At 37.7% G+C, this 24,605-nt stretch overlaps 1 protein-coding gene across 1 annotated transcript in view; it reads left to right on the top strand.

Annotated features, from left to right (window-relative positions):
• The window catches only part of MYT1L (myelin transcription factor 1 like), a 220,952-nt gene that overhangs the window by 171,536 nt on the left and 24,811 nt on the right, over positions 1–24,605 (top strand). Inside the window, exons 15-17 of the mRNA XM_053973564.1 lie at positions 15,457–15,519; positions 20,239–20,322; positions 21,634–21,855. Coding sequence (XP_053829539.1) covers positions 15,457–15,519; positions 20,239–20,322; positions 21,634–21,855 — 369 coding nt within the window. The remainder of the gene's footprint in view (positions 1–15,456; positions 15,520–20,238; positions 20,323–21,633; positions 21,856–24,605) is intronic.

The following is a 24,605-nucleotide window of genomic DNA, read 5'->3' as shown; positions in this document are numbered from 1 at the left end:
AATTAATGGGAACGTCATTATGAAAGCATATGATCAGTTAAAAGAACTATAATTTATTCAGAAGAGATTACATACCCAAGTATTTTTCTTCTGTATTAAATAGGAAAAATATCAAAACATACAGATGCAGTTTATAAGAAAACCAAGTCATAGACTTTATTTTCTTTTTTACAGGTAGAAAACTGTTTTTTCTAGGCCAGTCTGGCACTTTTCTTGAATACATGGTGCACATCAAAAGTATTCTAAAGAAGAATTACAAAATCACAACCTACTGCTTTTACCAGTAAAACTATGAGCTTAGGGGTTTTTTGTTTCCTTGTAGAAAATTATGATAGCTAAAAGAAACAAAATGACCCTGCTTTAAATGCAATCTATTGAATGCTGAATTCAGAGTTTAATAGGTAAAAAGCATTAATTTTTGACTCTGTGATTGGAATCCCTGTTTCAGTAATGAATCAGATGTGATGTCAGACAATTGGTAAGGAATAAAAAAATCTTAATTATTTCTTAAAAATATTTGTATTTTTTTCTTTTAAATCACAGAGTTATTATTTAATGGGGAGTGAATTCAGTAACTGCTGCGCATTTCACAAATAAGTTTTAATTTAAAAGCTGTAAATGTTGGTTATGGTAGACACTGCAGAGATATGCTGGACACTGCAGAGAAAAATGGTTTTGTTCCCCATGAATAAGAGTTATAAAAAAATAAGAGGATAAAACTTCAGGGGAATCATAAAAATTTATATGAAAATAACTGAATAATTTTTAAAAATGATAGATCATGGGTTTCTCCTCAAGGCTTCTCCAGGAACCATTGTAGGTGGTGGTTTGTTTTCCTCTGATGCACTAATCAAGCACCATCTGTCAGGAAAGCGTAAGTATATTCTATAAGTATAGGTATCATGAAGGAGGGGCAATGGCCTTGCTTTTGAATAACACCAAATACAACTTTCGTGGCTTGAGTGTGAAGAATCTTAAAGAATGAAATTATTAAGATTTTTTTTCTTTACTTTTTAAACCTATTAAGGTTTATTCCTAAGCATTCCCAGTCACAGAAGAAGTCCTTTAACGGTTCTAATTTTTTACTGAGACCTAATCTGAAATATTTTTAAGTAGCAGAATCATAGAAACACAGAAAGGTTTGGGTTGGAACGGACTTTAAAAATCATCCAGTTCCAACCCCTCTGCCATGGGCAGGGGCACCTTCCACTAGAGGTTACTCAACACCATCCAACCTGGCGTTACATACCTCCAGGGATGGGGCATCCACAACATCCCTAGGCAACTGTGTCAACAGAACACCTCCAATTGTCTTTAGCAGGCTTCAGACCCAAGATTCTGTTCTGTAACTTTGAAAAGCTTTCCCCAATTAGCATGTTTCTCATGGAGTGAAAACACTATTACAAGGCCAAATTCCACATAGAGTTTTTGCACTTCTTCCACTTGACAAAATCAGTTTCAGGTTGATGCTGTCATAGACAGAGTCCTATCACTATTTGTTTATAAAGAAAAGAGTATTTTTAAAGTTTAATTAATCAAGTATTGGAGAGGAAGTTCTTAATTTTTGTTGGAATTCTATTTGATACAATAAACCTCTGTAAATTAAAAATTATTGATACGCAATGCAAAATTTTCTGCAAGTTTTGTATGCAAAACTATTATCCAGAATACTATGTTTAAGAATAATTTAAGTGATTTTAATTTCATTTTTACAAATTTTTATGTTAACTCTACTGAAGCCAGAGTAAATGCTGCTGATTCACAAATTGTAATACGTAAACACATCAGGACCACATATCTCAAATTTTTGCAAAATTCTTGTGAATGTTAATGTACCACAGACCAGATGTGTTTATATCTTCATATATGGCCTTACATAATCAAGAACATTGTCAAAAATATTTTTATTCCATCTTAAAATTCAAAAGGAAGTGGGATTGTCTTAAAGGCTAAGAAAAACTTCTTTTTATCTGTTCATGTCAATGAAGATACTTCCATTCAAAGGTAAAGTAAATGTAATGAATAAGATACTTATCCAAGGGGTGATTTTTCTTAAAACTTCTCTCACCATGAAAAGAGGGAATTGGCTGTTTTTAAAGATATTGCCAATGGATTACATTCTGTGCAAGGGATACAGTTGACAACCATAAGTACTGGGAAATGGCAATCTATGGGAGACATTTCTGGAAGATGTAGTTTGCTGGGCAACTTATTCCACAGCCAACCTTCCTGTAATCCTGTATTCATCTTGAAATTAGTGGTTTTTCTGTGTCTGAATGGGTGCTGAGTGGAATTATACCTATCTCTACTTCATGCAAGAAGGTTAATGAAGATGTTGTTCTTCCGTGTCACATGTAGCTGAGGATCCCAACCTCAGAGCTAATCAAAACAGAGAATTTGTGTTGCAGCTAGGCTTCTGCCCCATGTAATATTCTTCCAAGTCCTTGGCATGGGGCTTTTATTTAGCAGGAATAGTTGCAAGGATAGTGATTTCTTAAAAAATATTTTGGCAGAGTTTGACTAGAAGATGTAAAGACTCACTCTGATAATAGAAAGTTATGGTTCTTCCTCACCAGCCTAGAAAAAGTATTAATCAAAGTTCAGACAAGGTCTATATCAACACTAACCAAGTCAATTAGAAATCAGAGTAAGGAGCAGTAAATACATGCTCAGGATTATTTGACTATAAGAACCTAAAACAGGAAGTGGTTTTGGAAAAGAAGTTTATTGCTTTGAAAAAATCATAGGGAACCCTTCTTGTAAAAGTCATGTAAGGCAAAGTTAACATCTCACTGAGAGCTGCTTCTCTACCTCTGCAGTGCATGGGAACTGTGAGCCCTGAGGTACAACAGAGCCCGAGCACTGCATGCAGACACACGAGGCCATTGTCCTGCACTGCCCTTTGTCCCTGGCTGGAACTTCCAACCTCTCTGTGCTGTGCAGCTGCTTGGGAAACTACTCCTGCAGCTCTCAGACTGCAAACCTGATATGGCTCTTTCATGAGATGTTTACCGTATAAACCAAACTTGCACTGCCTTGTCCTATGGGAGTTGCAGAAGTGGGAATTGTGCAGAAGCGTGGACTCTCTGCCTTTGTTAACTTTGAGAAGTAAGGAGGGCCAAAGTAAGAAAATACATGGGAGCATATCCCATGACAGTGAAAAGCACAGTTTATTCTGAAGTGTTCTATTTAATGATACCTTGGAACATTCATATGGAGCTGGAATTATTACTTCAGTACTGTTCAATACAGTCTCAGATTCCAACAGAAAAATGAAGAGTTTAGCTTGAAACAGTTCTAACAGTCTTATCAGAGTTTCCTGCCCTCACTGAAAGGATATCTCCTTTCTTCTCATAATGTGCAAACTGCCTCATCCACTCTCACAGGTTAGGGTGAAATGACACCAATTTCAGGTTACTGAATACTGAACTAAAAGCTCCGTTGTTTCTTTTACTGCTACCCAGACAGCTGGAGCATCCTTTCAGGGCGAACAGGAAACTCCAAAGCAGAGGCAGATGGATGCCCAGAATAGAAGCTGAGAGTATTATCCTGGGTACACAGTCTCTCTCACTGATCAGGATGTTTGTTGTGATCCACTTCATCTACCTCACTGATAATTTCTGAGCATTCATTAATTCTGCGAGCTGGACTTCAAAATCATCACTTTCAGTTGTTGAGAAGAACATATACAAAGAAATGCACAAATATTTTGAATATATAAAACTATATGATAAATTTGCTGATGGTTGAAATTTGAACTATGCAGAAGGGACTGGAATCAAGGAAAAATGATAGTGTGTGATATTTCTGGAATAGAGTCTCTAACTAAGGGCTGCATCTGTACTGCCAATAGGAGGCCAAACAGTATTCTCTCTGATACAGCTTTTAAGATGCATTACAGAATTATAAAATCATGTAGCCAGGGGTATCCAAATGTTAGCTAGTCTAAGCTCCTGCTTAGAACAAGTCCAGTTGGAATAGGTTGCTCAGAATCTTGTCCAGTCAAGTTGTGAGTTTTGCCAAGGTTACAGTTCCCACAACTATTCCAGTGTTTGACCAGACTGATGCTTGGTTGCTTTTTTTTCATTTATAATAAATTTGCTTTCCCGTGCTGAATTTTATCCATTTATTGGCTGTCCTTCAGCTGTGCAGCTCTGAGAAGCTTCTGTTATGTTTTCACCACACTAACCAGTTAGGTATTCTTAGACAGCAGCGAAATTCCCTTACGCTTTTCATAAGAATGGGCAAGCTAACTTCCTCAGTCTTGGATATCAAGTCCTTCAGGCCCAAAACCATCTGGCAGTGTCTTGTAGTAGTGCAAGCCTGCACCTTAGTGTTTGTGGTTCTGAGAGTGCTGTACCTTCCTAGGTGTTAGTTCATTACATATGGTTTGTCTGCCCAGTCTACCAGTGGAGTCTAGCTCAAGGCAGTAGGATGGAATACTTGCAGGGGATGGCATAACTGTAGTAATGCCCAACTGTCCTCCTCGCAGACAGGTTCATAACTAGACTCTCACTAGGGATTTTTCCCTTCAGTATGAATTAAATATGCTTACTGCATGTCTGAGGTAAGTTAGCACTCAATGTGGAGCATGAGTCTTAAGTCAGCCACATGAAAAATTAGAGCAAGTCTGAGAGGGTTTCAAGAATCAGTATAAAGTCACACAGAAAATCAGTAACAAAACTGGATTTCCCTTAGCTGCACTGTTCATTAGCCTTCTTACTAGACTAGACTGCCTCTCACAGTCTGATATAATTCACACTCAGTATTTTCATATTTCTTCACTTAGGCTTCTGACAAATGTTTTTAGGGCTAGAGGGGAAAAGCTGCTTGTTTTCATGAAATGAAAACTGGAGTATTTTTCTCACTTGCTTCAGATGCTTCAGTCCAAAATAGAAAGTATTATCTCTGCTTTATCTGTCTGAGAAAGTGAAACTCTTGAGTTTGTTCCCTTTATCCAAGTGTTATCATCCTGTCTCTGGATGATAGATGTTTTCCAGAGAGAAACACAGATACGCAGAAAACATATAAAAGTCCATCCAGTGTAAGGAACTTCATGCTACAATAGCACTTCTCAAGTACTAATGAGCACAATGCAGTGGCTGCACGTGGAGCAAAACGACTCTCAACCTTAAGATGCAATTAGTCACCTAAACATTTTACACCAAACTATTATTTTCATCTTACCTTTCCAAATGTGCACTGAAAATCATCTTTTTAGTTGCTCTTTTGAAACAGGAGTGTAAGAAAAAAGCTGTTAATAGTGAAAAAAAATCCCAGCCTATTACATTTTTTGTCACTTGGATTATTTTAATGGACTTGGGGGTTTTTTGCAAACATCTTGGCCCTCGTGCTGCCCAGGATATATTTCCCAGAGAAATCACAGGTGTTTACAGTCCTATTGATTTGTGGCTTTGCCATAATGCTAGGCTGAGAGAACTCACATTAGAGGCAGGACTCTTGCTTCTTTCTTTATTATATAGGTCTAGAAGTATTTTGTTAGCTTGGTCTTTCATACTTAGATACACCATTTTGAAGAAGGACATATAAACTGGACTTTCTCCATACTCTTTTTCTTTCCATCCTTCCCACTCCGCCTTTTTTTCTCCCATTCTTTTGATCCAACTCTCTCCTTTCTTGTGATCTTGTAGAATCCTTCTCTCTGTTGTTTGTGCATGCACATGTTGAGCAAGAAACAGATAAATAGACTAGCTAAAGAATGGCTAACGTTGGCTTATGCCCAATCTCCTACCAACAGTTTCAGTGGATTGTTAAGGCCACAGACTACATGAAATCTGGTAATCTTTTTTTCCTCTGCTTGCAGCAGTCTTAATCTGATAGATTGTCTCAGCATCCCTTGCTGTGATGTTGACCTTTTTGAGTATTCCAGATTCATAGATTTTGAAGTAATTCCAAACCTCCAGGAAACTCACAGGAAGTGACAGCTTCAAGGTCATACTGCAGTGCCCATTAGACCCTTTGTTAGTTGCTTCACTGAGGACAAGATATACAAAGCACAAAAGAGCAGAGCATGGGAGAGTCAGCAGCATAGAGATGAAAATTAAAGAATTACTCTATTGATAATTTTAAGGTGTTGAAGGTAACCAGCAGGTTACTGACATTTCTTATCGGGCAAAAATTACCTAGTTTAAAGAGTGAATTTTCAAAGTACTCAACATTCAGCCTAATTTTAATTTAATTTTGAGCTAAAACATTGAGTTTCATCATAAACAGAGAAGTTAAGGCTGGTCATACGAGCTTTTGAAGACACCTTTTAAGGTGAAGAATACCAAATGTTATACCTGTGTTACTGTCTTCAAGTGCTTCACTTGGACCCATTGTCACATGCAGGGAGCTATAGAAATCATGTCACTGGCTATTCTGCAAACCTGGACCTATCATTCTGTAAAGTGACTGAATGGCAGATATTCTTGAGAGGCTTAGTGGTTCCCATATTAATAGACCAACCAGGAATAGGACATTCTTCTTCAGAGACAAATGTGTCCACATAAATTTACTGAGAAAAGCCCATGTGGGTTTTTGATTCGTGGTTTTTTGGGTTTTTTTTGAGCACAGGCTTGCAGCAATGCTATTAGGAGACAAGAGAATCTGCATGGCTTTGTTCCTAGTTGTAGGGCATGTTCTCTTAAGGCTATCTTCTGCATTTTTCTCTGTGCCTCCTTAATTTTATTTTATTCCTTCACATACAAATAAAGCTTTTTTCCAAAGGCTGAGCTGTTTGGAAATGAACATTTGAATTTGCATATGTTGGAACTGATTCATCCCTGGTGCCAGGAAGTGCTCTCTGCTGCAGGGAGGGGATCTGCAGCTGCCCGGTGCTGCCTCCAAGGCAGGCGATGCTGGCAGGAGAGAAAGCGTGGGCAAGGTGCCCAGGGGGAGAACTGATTCACAGCTTCCCCCTGGCAGCTTCTGAGCACTGAGCACCCCCTGGGTAGTGCACAGAAGCTATTTCACATTAGGCACATACCCTGCCTTTGACAACTGGCATGTTAAGGGGCTATGTGCTGATGCGGGAACAGTGGGCAGCACGTCATGGCACTTGCTGCTGGGAAGCTGGGAAGTCCTGACTGGTAGCAAAAGAGGCAGCATGCAGAGGTGGTAATGGAAGGCACAGAAATACTTTTTCTAAAGCACTATAATTAATTTAAACTCATTGTGTGTATCTGTTCATTGGAGTGCATAGCAATATTTTATGTGCCAGCATGATGCATTTTAGGCTGCTTATAAGAAAATGGATTTCAGTGTAATTAAAAAACATATCATGTTCTTTCTCACCCCCACATGGTTCAAAAAATGCAGGAATGCAATACAGATAATAGCAGCAGCTAAGGACAGAAAAAATAGTATATGCAGAAAAACAAGGAATTAACTAAATTGTACCTGAGGAAAGGAGTACGCAGTCAGCATGCCCCAGTTTAGAACCATTCAATTGCTGGGGATTTCTAGAGGCAAAGACAAAGAGACAGAGCAATCTCTCTGCAGAGATAAAAGAGACTGAAGTTACTCCATGAAGCCTCTGAGCCAAAACTATTTTAGTCTCATGCCTGGACTAGCTCCATAGGCCTGGCATTGTTCCTTCATGGATAGAAACACTGTATGGTGAAAGTGGCAACAATAAATCTTTGCATTCTACACTTCTTTCCAGTCTCCAATCTGTACTTCTCCCAGGGTCTTCTGAGAGGGCTCAATACTGCCCCACCAGGAGGGATCCTTATCAGGATCTCCCTTCTCTCCTGCCCACTCCTGCTGGAACTGCATTGGATCCAACACTAGGAAAAACCCTGACAAGATGAAATTTTTTTTTTTTTTTAATTCACCCATTTGCCGTTCCACACAATTTTTTGGTTTTGCTGGCTCTTCTCATTTCCTGAAATCCTCTTCCTTTATATCTGCTGTCTAAATTTAAATTTAGCATTTAAATTTCCCTGTTACCTCCAGTGAGACCTGTTGTATCAGTAGCATTCTGCTAAATGAGAAATGCTAGCAGTATTTTACATGTGAAAAGTGATATTTAGCACTTTTGCTAAAACTAAATTTCTGTGCTTAAATACTCCTTCTAGCTAGAACAAATAGAAGGAAATAATTAACATATGAATCTAAATTTAACTTTTTTTTTTTTTTTTTTTGGATTACAATGCATCTTTATGAAACTTTGATATTTATAGAGGTCTGACTTTGCACAGTCATTATAGGTGCATTTGTGAGGATTGGAACATAAGTTTAGCCTTGAACATGGAACATAAGTTTAGCCTTGAACATGAAACCAAAGAAGTAAAAACTCATGAAATATTTGTTATCTGCATGACTGTCCCATAGAGTTTATGTTTCCTCTTGAACCAATTCAAATGAGCTCAAATAAGCTCTGAATGCAATTTCCAGAAGTGCCCAGTGTTATCCTGGTTCTGCTCCTTTTGAAGCCAGTGATAAAGCTCACAAGGACTTCAGTAAAAATAAAAGAGGGCAAGATACTTAAAATGACTCATTGAGTCTCGACAGCCGATAAATTCTGTATTAAGGTTTCACACACAGCACTTTCTCCTCTAACACAAGGGCAGAATGTGTACCCAGTCATTTCAGCAATGTGAGAGGACCACAAGCAATGCAGACAGCAAGAATGATAAAATCAGCTAGGAGAAAAGAGCAGGAGGACAACAAGGGTGATGAAAGAAAAGATAATGGGAAAAAAACAACAAAGAGGAAGGAGAAAACAAGAAAGAAACATCAACTTTAAGGTTATTAGAGATCATGAAAGGAAGAAGGGTGAGGGAGGAACAGAGATTGAAGACATCAGCCAAAGGGAACAGAAAAAAAGAAGCAAAAGGGAGAGAGAGAAAATGTTAAAGAGGCAAGAAGAGACAAGAAGAAAATTATTTGGAAAATCAGGGAGTAGAATGCAGCACAGAAGTGCTGGAGAGGAATATGGATGGAAAGCAAACTATGGAGCAAAAGCAAACGGAGATTCTTGCTTCACTGCAGGAAGAGGATAGCAGATTCAGAACAGGGTGAAAACCACCAGGAAAGAAAAGGGAAGGACTGAAATAGAGAGAAGTATGTAGATATAGCACTTCTCTGAGGAAAATTAAGGGAAAATAATTCCATCCTAACAAAATTGTTTATCATTGCAAATTCATAGATTTCATAAATAGTGTAGGTAGAAGGTTTTGGTCTAGACATCAAAAGAAAGTGTGATCACCTGAATTCAAAAATTAAATGCTATGATAAAAAAAGAAAGTGAAAGACAACAGGATTAAAATGGAAAATATCTGTGTTCCTACTGGAATTAGAACAGATAACAACTTTTCTGTGTCGACATGAGGAAAAGAATCAGCAGCATTCCCACTTCACATACTTAATTAGAACTTGACAATCTACCAAAATACCTGGGACTGAAAATAAGATTTTTACAATTTACATATCCAGATTGCTTTCACAGAGCTGGCTAGAACAGTAATGGCTGGAGGCATTGCTCTGACTACTCAGAAGAGTAAAGACATAATGAGTTGCTGCTATCTGTCCAGTTCCAGCTAAAGAGGTGTTTTTATAACAATAGCCACAACACTGACTCTTACTGGCACACCTGTGGCCAAAAGTCTGTACTGAGGACCACACAGCTCTTCTGATGAGCTTGTTTCTCATCCTGGAGTACTCCCTGCAGGTTAGTGGTGACTGGCATAGGAAGGAACTGGAGAAAAGTTTGTTCTCTCTTTTGGCCTCTTAGCTAGTTGAAAAAGAGGACTTGTTTGTCAAGAGCTGCAAACCTGTAGGTTTTGACAAGCCCTCAAATTCATAAAGAATTAGACCCTTAATAAACCTACTATACTCCACAGAAAATCCAGTTTTTAATTTGACAGAGCTTCTTTTCATGCCTTCCCTTTCTTGCCCACTCCTTTTTTTCCTCTTCTCTCACATATTCAATTCAGGGAACTGCAAACACAATTTCTTTACAATTTTACTTTCATAACCTTTTGTTTTGGGACTACCTCACTAGAAAAAACAAAACAAAACAAAACAAAAACACCACAGTAATTTCTTATGAATCTATATGTAGTTTCAGAAGACATACAGTTTTTTAGCTGCAAACAGAGCTGTGAATAAGAATCTATACTTCTAGCATATTATCCACTTCTGTGTAAAGTAATTTAGACTCTTTATTGTCCAGTTTTCCTCTGCCAAATCCTTCCCTTTTCTATAGCAGCATTGTGAGATTTTATCCAGTAACATTTTTTAAATACTCTCAGATCTTCAGGCAAAAAAGAGAAGTGCGAGTATTATTGTGTCTGTCTTCCAGCCTCCCAACCTATGAATTCCATTCCTGGTGATTCAGTGAAACAAAACTGAATCTCAAATAGATGGAAACCACCAGACAATAAAAAATTCTACATTCTGCTATGAAAAAAAATCCCACAGGAAACAATTATATTTTTCTAGCCTTTCTGAATCTTCAATAGAAAATCACAGCTCTACTCTAGAGATTGACAGCATGGTCAAAATAAAACTATGGGAAAGATATAATTTTCTATTAATCCCAGTTCTTTTGCAGTGTGAAACATTATGGAGGGCCATTCTGAATTTTTGCACATTTTCCTGATTTAGTCCCCTGTTCAATTCAATGTGATTTTTCTTTTGCTAGCTACATCTGCTTTAAATAGTTAATTATTGATTTATAGGATATTCTCTCTGATAGACTGTATTATTGGCACTTGTGTTCACAAGGGAAGATTGGATGTGCAACATAGTAGGTATTAAGTGTTGTAAACTAAACAGTAAAGGTAACAAGGTAACATCAGTCTGTTGTGCCGATCCATCAGTTTACTAATGATGGGTCATGAAAGTTATTTTGTAGGAACTCTTGTGCAATTGGCCAGCATGAGAGAAATGGATGGTTTAATTCTTTTCCATGGGAGCAGATACCCTCAGCACAAAAATAAAATGTTGAAGTAGATTTTTATGTCTTTGTTTTCTCTCTATGCTTTGAATCTAATTTATGTTTTAAAATAATTTGAAAAAGTAAGTCAACCAAAGTCATACACAGTAATGAGGAGAAAACTATTGCAGTTTTGTCTTTGCACTTTGTGTAAAATCCTATTTACTCTCATGCTAGTAAAGCTGTAAATCTAAGTATGTACACTACACGTAAGCTTATCTTGCTCCCGTAGAACTAGATAAAACCCTACAACTATAGGTTTGATTATGGGTCTTATTTGTAGTGCCCTATGCTGGTGAGAGCTGGGGGGTCTTGTGAGCTGAGGTTTCAACAAGACTTTTAACTACTGGCATTTGGAAAAAACCCTCCCAGAGCTCTTTTGGGCATTGCATCCATTTCCTCCCCAGTCCTAGGAACCTCCCTGAGTTCTTCAGGTTGCCAGAAGTTTGTTTTAATTGCTGCACACCTTCAGTCTTTCCACAGTGAAGAATCAGTAGCAGGGCTTAAGTGTATTCTTCTCAATTTACCTCTCACCCTTTTTTCTCCTGCTATTGAATCTAAGCCCGACACTGAATCCAGCTGCTACAGCTGTTGCTGTTCTGCTGCCTGCCCTACTTCCTGCTTCTGCTTATTTTCCCAAAAATGCTTCTATGGGATGATCTGTGAATGAATGAGACATCAAGGCACCGCTAACTGCATTCCCCTTTCCTGACAAGCCCTTTTTTTCACTGGATGCCCTGAATTTGTAGTCAAGTGTTAGTATTCTATGTCCTGAGCTTCACTCTTCACTGAGTCGGTTCCTTTTATCACCTCCGTCATTACAGTACTAAAGTATCTCCTGCACTACAATAAGCTATTATGTAAATTCTACAAATTAGTTTCTGATCCTGCCAAATCAGATTTACTTTAAGTAAGCAAGGAAAACTGCAGCTCTCTTTTGTCACATACTCTGATAGTCATTTTCGAAGAGTTTCACATCGGCTGCCTCTTACAAGCAGTGCATACATTTTTCTGGCATTGTTGTTTATACATATGATTAAGTAATATATGTGTAGGTAGTAAATGATAGCAAAGTAAGGTATATGCAAGTCCTGCATATGCTCAGATTGGAAAATACAAACTCCCAGTTCCAATAGCACAAGAACTTGGGATTGTCTCCTTACCTAATCTGTTTAGGATAGCAAGTAAACGTTGTAATAGGTTCATAGTGGTAACAGACTGCTGCTTGTCTGCATCCTATGTGTCACGCTGTTAAGAGCATTTCCCATAGAATGGAAACAGCAGAAGTATAAATGTTCCAGAGTTTTAAAATGTTCTTACCAACTGCACTAAACTCTCATTTCATCTGTTGCATTGAGTTAAATATAAATTTATGAGATTTGAAAACAAATATTACATTGTCAAAATCAAAATTTGAAAGGTTGTTCTGAAATCCTTGCCAACATAAAGATCTCATCTGGTTTAATCAAAAGTACATTTTTAAACTGATATGAACTGAGAAAAGCCTTTTCTGAAAATACACAGTTCAATTTAGAGCAGGATGATTTCTTCTTTAGCTTCTGTTCTTTTTTTTTTTTTTTTTTTTTTTTTTTTTTTTTTTTTTTTTAATGACAGAAATAAGCTAGTTCTTAAATTGTGTGAGACTGTCCAAATGGTTGAGGTGCAGTGATATTACGGTCTGGGCTCTTGAGGTCTGTCCGACCCTGGCTGCCATAGGTGTCCCGGATAGCGATGTCCCGCTAAGCACAACCTGTCCAGGTGTCCCAGGCAGGCTCCCAGCTGCAGGCAACCTGAGCAAGCAGCTCAGATCTTAAGTGAGATCAGCTCTTTGGTTAATTCAGTCCTTTGGTGATTTCAGCTCTTTGCTTGCTAAGTGCCTCGCAGACGCAGGGATGAGAGAGGAGAAGGCTGTATGAGGTTTCACAGCAGTGTCTTTATTGGCAGCTCCAGCGAAGGGTTCCAGTGACAGCTCTTCTGCCAAACTGGGCAGAGGCAGGGGTTTATATAGGGTATGTGGGTTTTGGGAAACAGTCCAATAGTAAGGGTCAAGGTAAATATGACTTACGGTCTTACAAAGAGCTAATGAGGGTCTGAGGTGGAAGAGGGGCTACTTTGTCCAGTCATCATGACTAGGCATTCTTATCTTAGGCAACTGACTGCCAGGGAGGCTTGCAGGGCCTCTGGCTGCTACACAGTGGTCTTATTCTAAGACTGATGGATGGGATATACTCGTGCTTCTTATAAATCCTTTCTGTAAAGACACTATTAATCATGTTGCCTGTAACAATAATCTTGGAAAAGATGAGAAAAAAATATTGTTCACTTTTGCTAATTGTTTATCCTCAAAAGGAAAGAAAGTCTGGAGAGGAAGACGGTGGCTTCAAATCATGGGCTCATACAGAAGAAATCCTTGTAGTACCCCAGACTGCAGAGTCCCATGGCTCTGTGTTCTCCTTTTTTGATTTAAATGCCATGAACATGTAGAGCCAAAATGTAGTCAATTCCTTTAATTAATTCTTACCCTTATATCTTATGATTCAGCATCTTAGAGGCTTTAGTCAGGCTTCAGTGATGCAGCTAGTCTTGATGGAAATAGGCATTGGAGACCACTGAAGCTATCTAACATGAAAAAAACCAAAACACATGAAGTAAGAGTTGACTCTCTGTAGATCTCAAAATATTTGTCTAAAAATAAATAATGAGAAGATATATATATATAGATACAGAGTATTTAAATTATAAAGACCCTTCCTATTAGATGCCCTTACCACTTATTTTTGAAGAAATAACCAAAATTTATTCTAGCCATGTGCAGCCACAACAAAGAATAAAGGGTAAGAGGCATACAGACTGAATTATGACTTCTTTATCAAGGATTGTAGTTTTTACCTAATTTGTATCAGAAGGATCTATGCAGAAATTATGGACTTTATCTTTCTATAAGCAGAAAGATTGATGTATGATGTCAACCTGTGTATTGGTCTTTAAGAGCCATGTTAATACACCCTTCATGCAAGACCACAGGACCACATTTGGTCCTGAGCAAAGACAAAGCAAGAGAGAAGGAGAATTATCACCAAACATTTTTAGATTTCTTGTCCAAAGTGCACAGCCTGTTTGGGATGGAGAAGAGAAACTTCAGTGTTGTAGGGAACCCCGTAAATTTTACCAGCTCACATCTGAGAACTGCTACCATATTTTGATGTTTTCTATAGCATAACTGAACTGGTCCTGATGAAGATTATATAGGAACTTCATTGAATACATTCCAGTTTAATTTATGTCTTTCAAGGTAGCAATAATCATGTTTGAAGTTTGGCCCTGCTGAGCTCCTCAGAAGTAGGTAATGCTTACTAGCTTAAAGCAGCTGAAATTCAGCTTAACGGAACACGACAACTCCATAGCACTGACCTCTGGGTTCCCTAATTACTGATTTTAAAAAATGTTCAAGTATCTGTAGAAACCTTGAGAAACAAAAGCTTACCAGTATGGACCAACTTTGAGCAAAGTGCACATTAACTGAAGGGTGAAAGCCAAAGTCTGCATGAACTCCTGATTCAAATAGTGGAAAAATTCAATGTTATGGAAATATGATGTTTTAGAATGCAACATCTGAATTTGTGAGCAAGCTTTTTTGAATTTGAATGCTTTCTCCAAATGAAGCTTTAAATAGCATGCTAAAATTCAAAACTCAGGCTCAAGAAAAGTGATTTTTTGGAATTCATGTATCATTTGTCTCTTCAGTAAAATGCATATAAATTAATTCTTTGTCTTTTTTGTGATTTAGTATAGCAGTTCAAATACCAGCTAATGATTTTACTTAGCATTATAATGTAGCTTTTTCTGTGGTGATCACAATCATCTTTGCAATGTAGAAAAATCCATCCATTTTCTTTGATGGCTCTAATGTCGTTCAACTATTAGAAATTCCACTGAGGGCTGTACCATTTCTGTCTGGTGCTGTAGCTTGATGTTTTGCACTGTTTGGGTGGGTTACTATCTCTGCAAGGTACTATCTCTGCCAGCATTCCTTCCCTGTCTTAGGCATTTCCTTTGCTTCATGGAGAGGTGAAGGGGTCTCTTTAGGGTGCGACCTCATGATACTGTGCAGTGGGATTAGAGCAATAGCTCCAGTGGAAAAGAAAATTACTCACTGCAATGTTAGCCACTACCTAAGTATACACCATGGGGATAGTCCACTTGCTGTCAACCCGACTCATTCCTGGTGGTGCAGGGAGGTTGGATTGCTGGGAAATCTCCACTAATCTGCCAGTACTTGAGATATCCAGGAAGCATTGGAGTGGGCAACTGAGGAGTAGGAAACAAAAACATTTTATGAATGAAAAACTATGTTTGTGCCTGGTGTAGAATTAAGCTCAGGTTTAACAATGGGTAGGGGTCCCAAAGGCTGGCACCTGAGGAAACAAGGATGAGCCAATTAATATTTTTAAATTGGCAGTTATATCTTTCCTGTCAGTAACTGCTGGGTGTCTCTTCCATTGTTATTCTAGGTGTCCCACTCCTGGGTGTGATGGCTCTGGGCATATAACTGGAAATTACGCTTCTCATCGAAGGTATGTAAAGACAAGGTTTTATTATTTAAATCAAATAACTGCAGGGCTAGAAGGTGTCTCAACTGAACTAACTTCACTCTCTGAATACTGAAGTAGGATTGAGTGCTGCACAAACATACTTTGGTCTAATTCACATTAACCACTAATGAATAACATTTCTCAGCTTCAGGATGAGTATTTTCAGGATGAAATATTCCTACCCAAATAGGTAGGAATATTTTTGCTAATATCTAGCAAAATCTTTATACAAAATAAATTCAGTTTCTCTGCCTTCTCTAGCAGCCTGAGGAAGCAATTCAACATTCATGTTTCTGTTGCTTTACATTCAGAACAACTTAACTCTTCACAGTTTGGACTGAAATCCTACTCCTGCATCTTTTTCCCACAAATTGTATTTCTTGAATATTCATGTCAGTCTCTTCCAGACTCACTCCATATTCCTTGAAATGCAAAATCGGATTCTGTTCTTTACCGCCTCTCCCAGATGAAGCGTTATCAGCTTTTATCAGAGGGGAAAAGTACCTCTTTCATCTAATATGCACCAGTCTTGTTAGTACATTTCAGAAAAAAGTTTGGCTTGTTCTTAAATTACAAAGTAACTTTGTACTACATCAAGCCAGAAGAATGGAAAAAGAAATTTATGGATGAAAGCTGCCTTAACTATAACTTCACCAAGGGTCAAAGAATGTTTCTCATTCACTAATTAGGATATTGATCAATTACACTGTAGAGGTAATGGTATAAATGCTGTGCAATTAGCAATTCCCCTGTGGTTATTTGAGAACTAAATCAGTAGAGGAGAGTTGTGCCATATTTTGTAAACATCTATCCACTGTTTAATCAAGAATAGTGAATAATAGTGTAGTCTACCTCTCTTGTGTTAGTAAAGACTCTTTACTCCCACACAGACTAGTACTGTTGGGTCTGGATATTTGCTTTCTTCACCAAGTCCCTATAGTTTTACAATTAGCTATACAAGTCAATACACAAGTTCCCAGTTTAAATGTTTTCCCACTAAAAGCAGCAAAGAGTTCAAAGTCAAAACATAAATAAAATAAGAGATGGAGAGCATGCCGTATTTTAAGTGCTGTGAAAATGAAAGATCAAAATATCAATTTCTGTAATGCAGTGTTAAACATCAAAAGTACAAATAACATCATAAAGGAGAAGATAAAAGTATTTTAAAAGCACTTACATGATGCAGATTTGATCACGCTTTCAAGAGGAATTTAAGGTCAAATTTAGAACTACATTTAACTATATGTAAATTTATCAGCTACCATTGTACCAGCATTATGCTTGTTATAACTCTACCCCACCTTCAGGGAAGCTATTTATGTGTTTGATCATCTATTTAACCAGAAGCAGGTGGGAGAGTGAAGATGCAGAAGAATAAGTATTACTAACAAGAAACCTAAAAGCTGGCAAGGTTGGTAGGGAGAATCAATGAATGTTGATTCATTTTTTAAACCTTTTCCTTGTACGTTGTCTCCTGGCCACTAAAGGACTGGACTATGAGCTGAATGGTGTTACCTACTTTTGTCTGGAAATTCTAGCATTCTTGTATTTTTGCAGATGACTGTAAGTTTTCATTTGATTGTGCAGCATAATCAAGTATATATAAAGATGTAAAAAATAGGTTCTACAAAACAAACATATCTGGAATTTGCTCAGTCCATTGGGATTTAACACATGTAGCCTTCTGAAATGCCACCATGTCTACATTGGCCACATAACTCCTTAATTTCTCTTCCAAAAAGGCCTCTGGCAACCCCATGTCTTCGGCTGCCTGCAGGCACAGAAGCACTGACATGTAGTCAGTGAAGTAACACTTTCTCTGCTTAAATCCACAGATGTCCTCAGGAGACCTGTCACATTTACACAGAGCCAGCCTTACCCTGTTCAGATCATGATATCTGTCAAGGCCATTTCTGAGGTGGGAAGGCTGGCAAAATGAATGCTTTCGAAGGGCAGCAAACCAGTAGCCGAAATCTGGAGCTGTTAAGCATGGAAGACCCCACAGCATGTTGTCAGTTGGGCTTTCTAATTCCCAGACTGAAAATTAGCATTTAGCTCTGCTTGCATCTGAGTTAGCATTTTTGTTTGTATTTGACACCATCAGTTCCAACCTTCTCAGCTTCAGAAGGAAAGAAATGACAGACTTCTCTCCTAAATGGCTGCTGAGGTTATCATTGGTATTTGAAATGGCTGCTCAACAGCAAGCATACGTGAAGCAGATGTAACTCTGCTATAACTCTGCAGTTTGGCACAGCCCTTCAATTCATGCAAGAAGTTATAGCACCGTGCACTGCTATTGAATTTCCTTATTTGTTTTAATATGTAAAGAATTAAAGTCATAGAAAAATGAAGTAATATGCTTATCTTGTAATTGCTTTGGTTGTTACACAATTAAAAAATTAAAGCTAAGGCTTGACATATGCTTTCTTGTTGATCCACTCTCAGAGGAAAAGTGAAATAATCACAGCCTCAGAAACTGTCTGTTGGAAATGTCTGTTTAGAGGACCTGAAAGGTCTTAGAATTTTCTAATAAATAGAAATAGAATAGAAAGTTCTATTAAAGAGAGATGATGCACCAAAATAGTGAGTAGGTGATAATTAAATTTACTTAATTTGTAGAAAGCTTTAAATCATTAGTCAAGGCAGAAATTCTTTGTTCAGAATTTGTTATGAAAATATAATCTACAAGCATACCCATCTGTATACCTACTAAAAATAGTACTGCTTTCTAAGGAATTCCTATTAACTGTTTAGTTTTCAGATGCAAATTCTGATTATTCTCACCCAGTGAGTGCAACTACTCTCAGATATAAAGAAGGAGTATCTTTAACTCCTGTCCACTCCCCTTCACTTTCTGCAGACCAGGTTGTGTGTCAGGCAGCAAACCAGCCTGTTCCTAAACATTTCTTTTGCCCTAGAGCCAGCTTTCTCTTATTCTGAATCCTCCAGACTCTCTTCCTCCTACTACTTTCTTACAGACAACATTATTATTTCTGAAGAAAACCGTTGTTAATTGGCACAGGCTTTCTCAGATTTAGTTTGTACACAAAGAACTATGGTACTTTGGTGTCCGCTAAGCAAGCTGGAATAAACAGCAGTTTGCTTTGAAAAGGAGAATGGTCAGTTACATTTAAAATGGAAAATTAAATGGGATGAGTGCATAGGTCCACATATCAGGGTGCGGATGCCTATTCCACTAATGCTGACATGACCCCTGATGTGGCACTAACCCTGGGCCACTAAGGTCTCACAGGAAATTCTAAGATATGGTTTGGGACTCAGTGTGGGTCCAGATCATTCATTACAAACAATATGGGTGTAGCTGTCCTGCTTTACAGAGATAGAGTGCTTAGCTGTACAAATGTGAACTTTCTGGTCTTGGTTCAAAGCAACACTTCTAGGTCCCTTCTATTTAACACTATAGATGTAGCCATGACATCTCACTAAAAGTTTCTAGATAATGTAGTATGTCCTGTGCCACCATTCCTCTCTTTCTTTATTTGACTTAGGACTTTGCAGCATGTAACCTCTGGTTTTGTCTGTTCTTCATTTTCTAACACAGAATTCTGTCTGTGATTGCATTACCTTTTTCTGTGCTTCTTCCCCTCAGTCCTCACTGGTTTTGACAAGACAAAATAACTGAAAATTTTGTTACCACTCTTTCTGTCTCTTCTTTGCAAAGACAGGACCTACTACACAACACTCAAGTACCTCATGCTGAAAACAAAAATTTAATCTTCTACTTTGTTTATTTCTCTAGGGAATTTTTTCTTTGGTGACGCTTCTTTCTCTCTCGTGTCAACACTTGAAGGTGTTCCACTGGTGGATTTATTTTTTAACGTGCATAGTTAAGTCAGAAATAATATTTAAATAGAGGACCAAACATGATTAATTGGTAGACATACTTGTATCCTCAGATACCAGCTACCTAAAAACATCTTTAAAAATCTGTTAAGGTCATTGTCAAGTCTACTTGACAGTGTAACTACTAAGTGGTTTCTATAATGAATTCTTCATATGCAAAAGGAAGGTGAGCTTGTGTAGTTGAAAACAACATTCTCAGTCTTTAGTTAAATGTAACATTGGTTAGCCTGACATACAACTTTGTCTCTACCAAGTCTTTTTGTCTGGGTGAATTCTGAGCACTTGAACCCCTTCTCTGGAATGCATTAAAAGCTCTGAGCTCTGTCATGTTTTTATTCAGTGATTCTTTAGAATTGTTATGTGATGTTTGGGAAGGTTTGATAATGTTACTGATGTGCTCCTGAGAAAAATCTTTAGTCCAACAAAGAGATACTCCTGTTTTTTCTATTCTTCCATCCCTCTCAGACATAGGGGACATAATGTGTCTCAGCCCTGAAACACTGGCTTCTATTCCTATTAAAGATGCCACTGCTGCTGCTAAGTCAGCCGAAGGAATTATTAGGCAGAGGGTTTACTAGCTGCCTTCCCTGACTCCTGGGGGCGTTCCTGTGTGTATGGAGTGCACAGCACCGGCAGTCCTGTCCTGCATCACAGACTCACACGTGCAGATCCCCCCTTGTGTGGCTGCTGCAACTCTCCTTATTTAACCACCTGAGCTTTGCCTGTGGAAACTGGACAGGATTGCCTATTTTGCCAGTTTCTCAGATAGAAAGTGTATTCCTGTAAAGTGTGCCCAAAAATGAGAAATTGCATTCTAAAATGTTTTCTTTCACACAGTCTTTCAGGCTGTCCACGAGCAAAGAAAAGTGGAATCAGGATAGCACAAAGTAAGGAAGACAAAGAAGACCAAGAGCCAATTAGGTGAGAACAAATATTGTCAAAGGGCCTTTGTATGTTTTATAGGTCTTATATAGGTCTTCAGTGGTTTTTAAGGCATAAATATTATTGTGTGATAGTTATCCAAGGGCAGGTGACCACATTGATTTCTATGAGCAAATCTAGTTTCTGTGCTGATTGTTTCAGCAAAGGATGCAGCATTAGCCAAGGATGCAATCATCTGTAATTTAGAAATAGTTTTAAATTCTTCATTTTCGGAAGAATAATCTGAAAATTAATAATCTGTTTGCATACTACAGGCAAACCATATATGCTAAATAAAGGTAGTTATGGGAATAGAGGATTGAGTGTTTATATGAGACTGCTGCAACCAATCTGATTGTTCATGCAGTTTGCAAGAGAAACAAATGCCTACCTGTAAGTCTTGGTTTCTTCCTGCAAGGCACTCTGATATCAGTGGCTGCTGAACTTGGTGGATTTAGTGACTACTTGGACCATTCAGGACCAGATCCTCAGTGGAGAGTTGCAGGAATATTTTAGTTCACAAACAGTGAAGTAATTGGCCTTTAGTTTAGATGTGTGTTATGTAGCAACACATTGAAAAAAAAAAAGTACTTTTCTTTAAACGTTTCACTTTGAAGATTCTAACCTTTTCCTTCTAACCTTGGTTATTTGGTTTTTAGTATATAGAGTATACAGAGCAGTATACGGAGCAAATGTATGGGGAGATTCCCAAGTAAGGAAAACCATCAGATGAATACAGCCTTCATTGGTCTCTGGGCTGTAGCACATAGTTTCATATCATCACCCCTATTCAAAAATTAGTTAAAGGAGCTCAGCATTTCTAATGAGGTGCTCTGACCATGTGATAACTGTGTATACATGACATTTTCATGACTTCAGACAAGTCTTCTTTGGGTTCCATACCTATAAATAAAATGTACCAAGAATTATACGAAGTAGTATCTCACGCTTATAGGGGTTTTATGGGCAATTTCACTGCTGGTCAGAGCTCAGTAGCAAATATTTCAATTCCACTGTGATATTTACTGTGATAAACACCTGCAATTCAAATACATATCTCAGTCCTTTTGTTACAATTGCATAATATCAGTAGCTAGCCTCCTTAGAATTTATCAGAGAACTTTTTTTTCCTTCAAATTGTAAAGTTCTGCTTGTAATTTTACCCACTATAGAGTATCTTGACTATTTTTGCGACCACAGTGTAGGATTATTCTTCCCTTTTCGTGTCAGGTTTATTTTGACTTTGTTGTAGAGGCTACCAGGTATATAATGGCAAGATAATAAAGTTTATCTCATCTATCTGCTATACAGATGTCCAGTTCCTGGCTGTGATGGTCAGGGTCATATAACTGGAAAATACGCGTCCCATCGCAGTGCATCAGGGTGTCCTCTTGCTGCCAAAAGGCAAAAGGATGGGTACCTAAATGGCTCACAGTTCTCTTGGAAGTCAGTGAAGACGGAAGGAATGTCATGTCCAACACCAGGATGTGATGGCTCAGGACATGTCAGTGGTAGTTTTCTTACTCATCGTAGGTGAGTAACTATGACTTAAGTTTTTCACTTATATTTATTATTTAAATCAGATTTAAAATACAGCTTTTTTTCATGGCATTTTTCTGTTCCTTTTGAATTTCATTATTACATAAAAAAATAATCTTTACATGTGTTTGTTGGTAACTGGAAATCCAGACACGCAAGTTTATGTATGCAGATATAAACCCGCACTTGAATCCATAACATACAGAAAATTTTAGGGGAAAAATCATGCATGAGAGTAACTGTAAGTTCCTATTGCTTTGTTGCATATTTCTGTACTTGGGGTAATTTTATTTAATTAAAATTACCTTGGGGTAGACATTGTAAGACATATCTGAGTTCACCTTATTTTCAGTGATGCCAAACACATTCTTGATTCTCAAACATCAGAGCATGGAACTGAAGAATATTAGGAAAGAGCTCCATAAAATCAAAATACTTCTATTCATTTGGTAGTGAACATGTTTGTTGAAAACAATATATGTAGAATACCAAACATTATTTAAAACTAATGGAATGTAAATATTTGACAAAAGAAATACAAAGCTTGATTTTTCATAAACTTGGCAAAAATATGAGAGCTTCAATGATAATAATTTTCATAGCTTGTAAAAGGAGGAGAAAGTGGCCAGTCTATTAGGGATAAAACCTACTGCCATTTTAGATATTAGATTATGAAGAAACAAGGATTTTTTTGAGCCCTGGCTGGGAATCTAGGCCTGAAAATGACTATAATGTCAGAGCAAATTTCTTATTATATAATCGCTAATATAGAACTCTATTACTTCAAATATGTCAAGTTGATGTCCCTAATTTGTCACCCTCTCCAGGCAGACCTCAGTTGAACTTCTGTACCCTTTAGTTAGCTAAACCAATTTGATCTTGTTTTGTAGTCAGTTCTAGATACAGAGGTGAAAAGTGTACTTCTTCCTTCTCTGGCCTGTAACTATTTCCTCTGATTCTTTCTTTGACGATCCTTTACAGCTTCACTCAGAAGCCTTATCCTTACTTCAACCTCTCCAGACTTTGTGCGCATAGTTTCTATTTCTTGTTTAGGCTCAGAGTTGTTTTTCTACTCGGTCTTTTATGGTATCTACCATGAAGGGATTCTGGTCCTTGACCTGAGATGTTACCTGAGTAGCCAAATGTATTACACAGACTGCAGCTCCCAGAGGCTTTAGGAAGCAGGGGATGCAAAACTGACCATTTATGCAGATACCACATGTGGGTTTAAATTTCTGAATTTCAGTAAAATACTAGTATTAGTGTTCATATTTCAGTTTTACTTTATTCATTATGGTGCAACATTTATTTAACTCAGAGAGATCTGTCATTAAAATTTTGAAATTATTTTACCTTTAGTTAAAAGGTACAATATAATTACTGGGAGATTGCTTGCAAGGAGTATTCACATAGTAATTAATGGTTTCAAGGAGAAAATTCTTTCAACAATAACTAACTTCTAAAAGAAATGTACTGATACTAAGTTTAACAATTTAAAGGGAAAACTGTGGCTAGATTTTTCTTTTAAGGAATGCTTTAATGAAAAAAAAAAACTAATAGAGTAACCTAAATATGACATTTAGCTACAAAGCAACCGTGTGTGTTTTTTTAGTACCACTATCATAAGTAGAAACAGAGACTTGTAAATGGCTTACCTTATAAGATCAGTTTTTGGGCAAAAAGATCTATTGTTAGAGGAGAGTACCACAAGATGAAAGGTTGCTTTAAAAGACTGATGAAGGAGATTGATTCTAATTAAATGTCTTGATGTAACAAAGGGCCAGTATTCTAAGTTGTGAGCAAACTGAACAACTTCTTGAAGCTTCCATATGCAGTGGTAATGTTAATAACAAGCCATATTATTTTGAAAATATTATTAGTACTTGTAGAATTCTTAAGGCTGTTAAAAGTGGTTGGTTCATTTACTCACACAAAGAAAAGCACATGGAGCCATTTTAGATGCCTTTGGGTTACTTATACGGCCTCCAGCTGCTGCTCAGAAAGGTAGGTCCAGTGTAATATTTATCAGCCTTACAGATGTATCTTCTCAAATAGCATTTCATGCCTGTATACGCACAACTGAATCAAACTCTGAATGCAGGATTGAACATCAGAACAGTTCACCTACCTTAAGAATCTGCTTGTACGAGATGTAGGATGCATTTACTCCACTTCCAGGATCAGTGGAAGGCTTTTATGGTACAACTTTAATCAGTTGTACCATAAATGTCACTGAGTGTGTCAAAAGGGAGTGTTTTCCCCTGCCTACAAACAGGTACTTTATGCCATTTGAAGTGTCCTTAGGGCATGCAATATAGCCGTACTGGGTTGGCCAAAATGACTGAAGACTTGTGATACACCCCATTCTTTGATTATGACAGCTGAGAGCTGAATGTTCCTGGCAGGGGATCTACAGGGGTGCTGGTCTTGTTAAAGGAACGGGCCCCAGAGCTCCATGGCAGCTTTGACACATAGTCAAAACATGCAGATGTTTAAACCTAGGTGTCATAATCTGGAGCTCAATCCCACCTAAATCATAGAATCTTCATTTTCTTGCATAAGGATGAAATATTCCCTCACTTCAGGTGTATCCATTCTAACAGGCTGTGGTCTCATCTTCTGCCACTAATAGCATCTTGCTATACAGCCATGGCTTTAAATCTCAAATTCTCACCTTCTGAAGAGAATCAATGCTATGCCAGTTACACAGTGAGACCAGATTTATGGACATTCTTTTGCAGGTA

This window comes from Vidua macroura, chromosome 3 (genome assembly GCF_024509145.1).
Source record: "Vidua macroura isolate BioBank_ID:100142 chromosome 3, ASM2450914v1, whole genome shotgun sequence".
NCBI lineage: Eukaryota > Metazoa > Chordata > Aves > Passeriformes > Viduidae > Vidua > Vidua macroura.
Note: the sequence above shows the minus strand (reverse complement) of the source record. Positions and strands in the feature narration are given on the sequence as shown.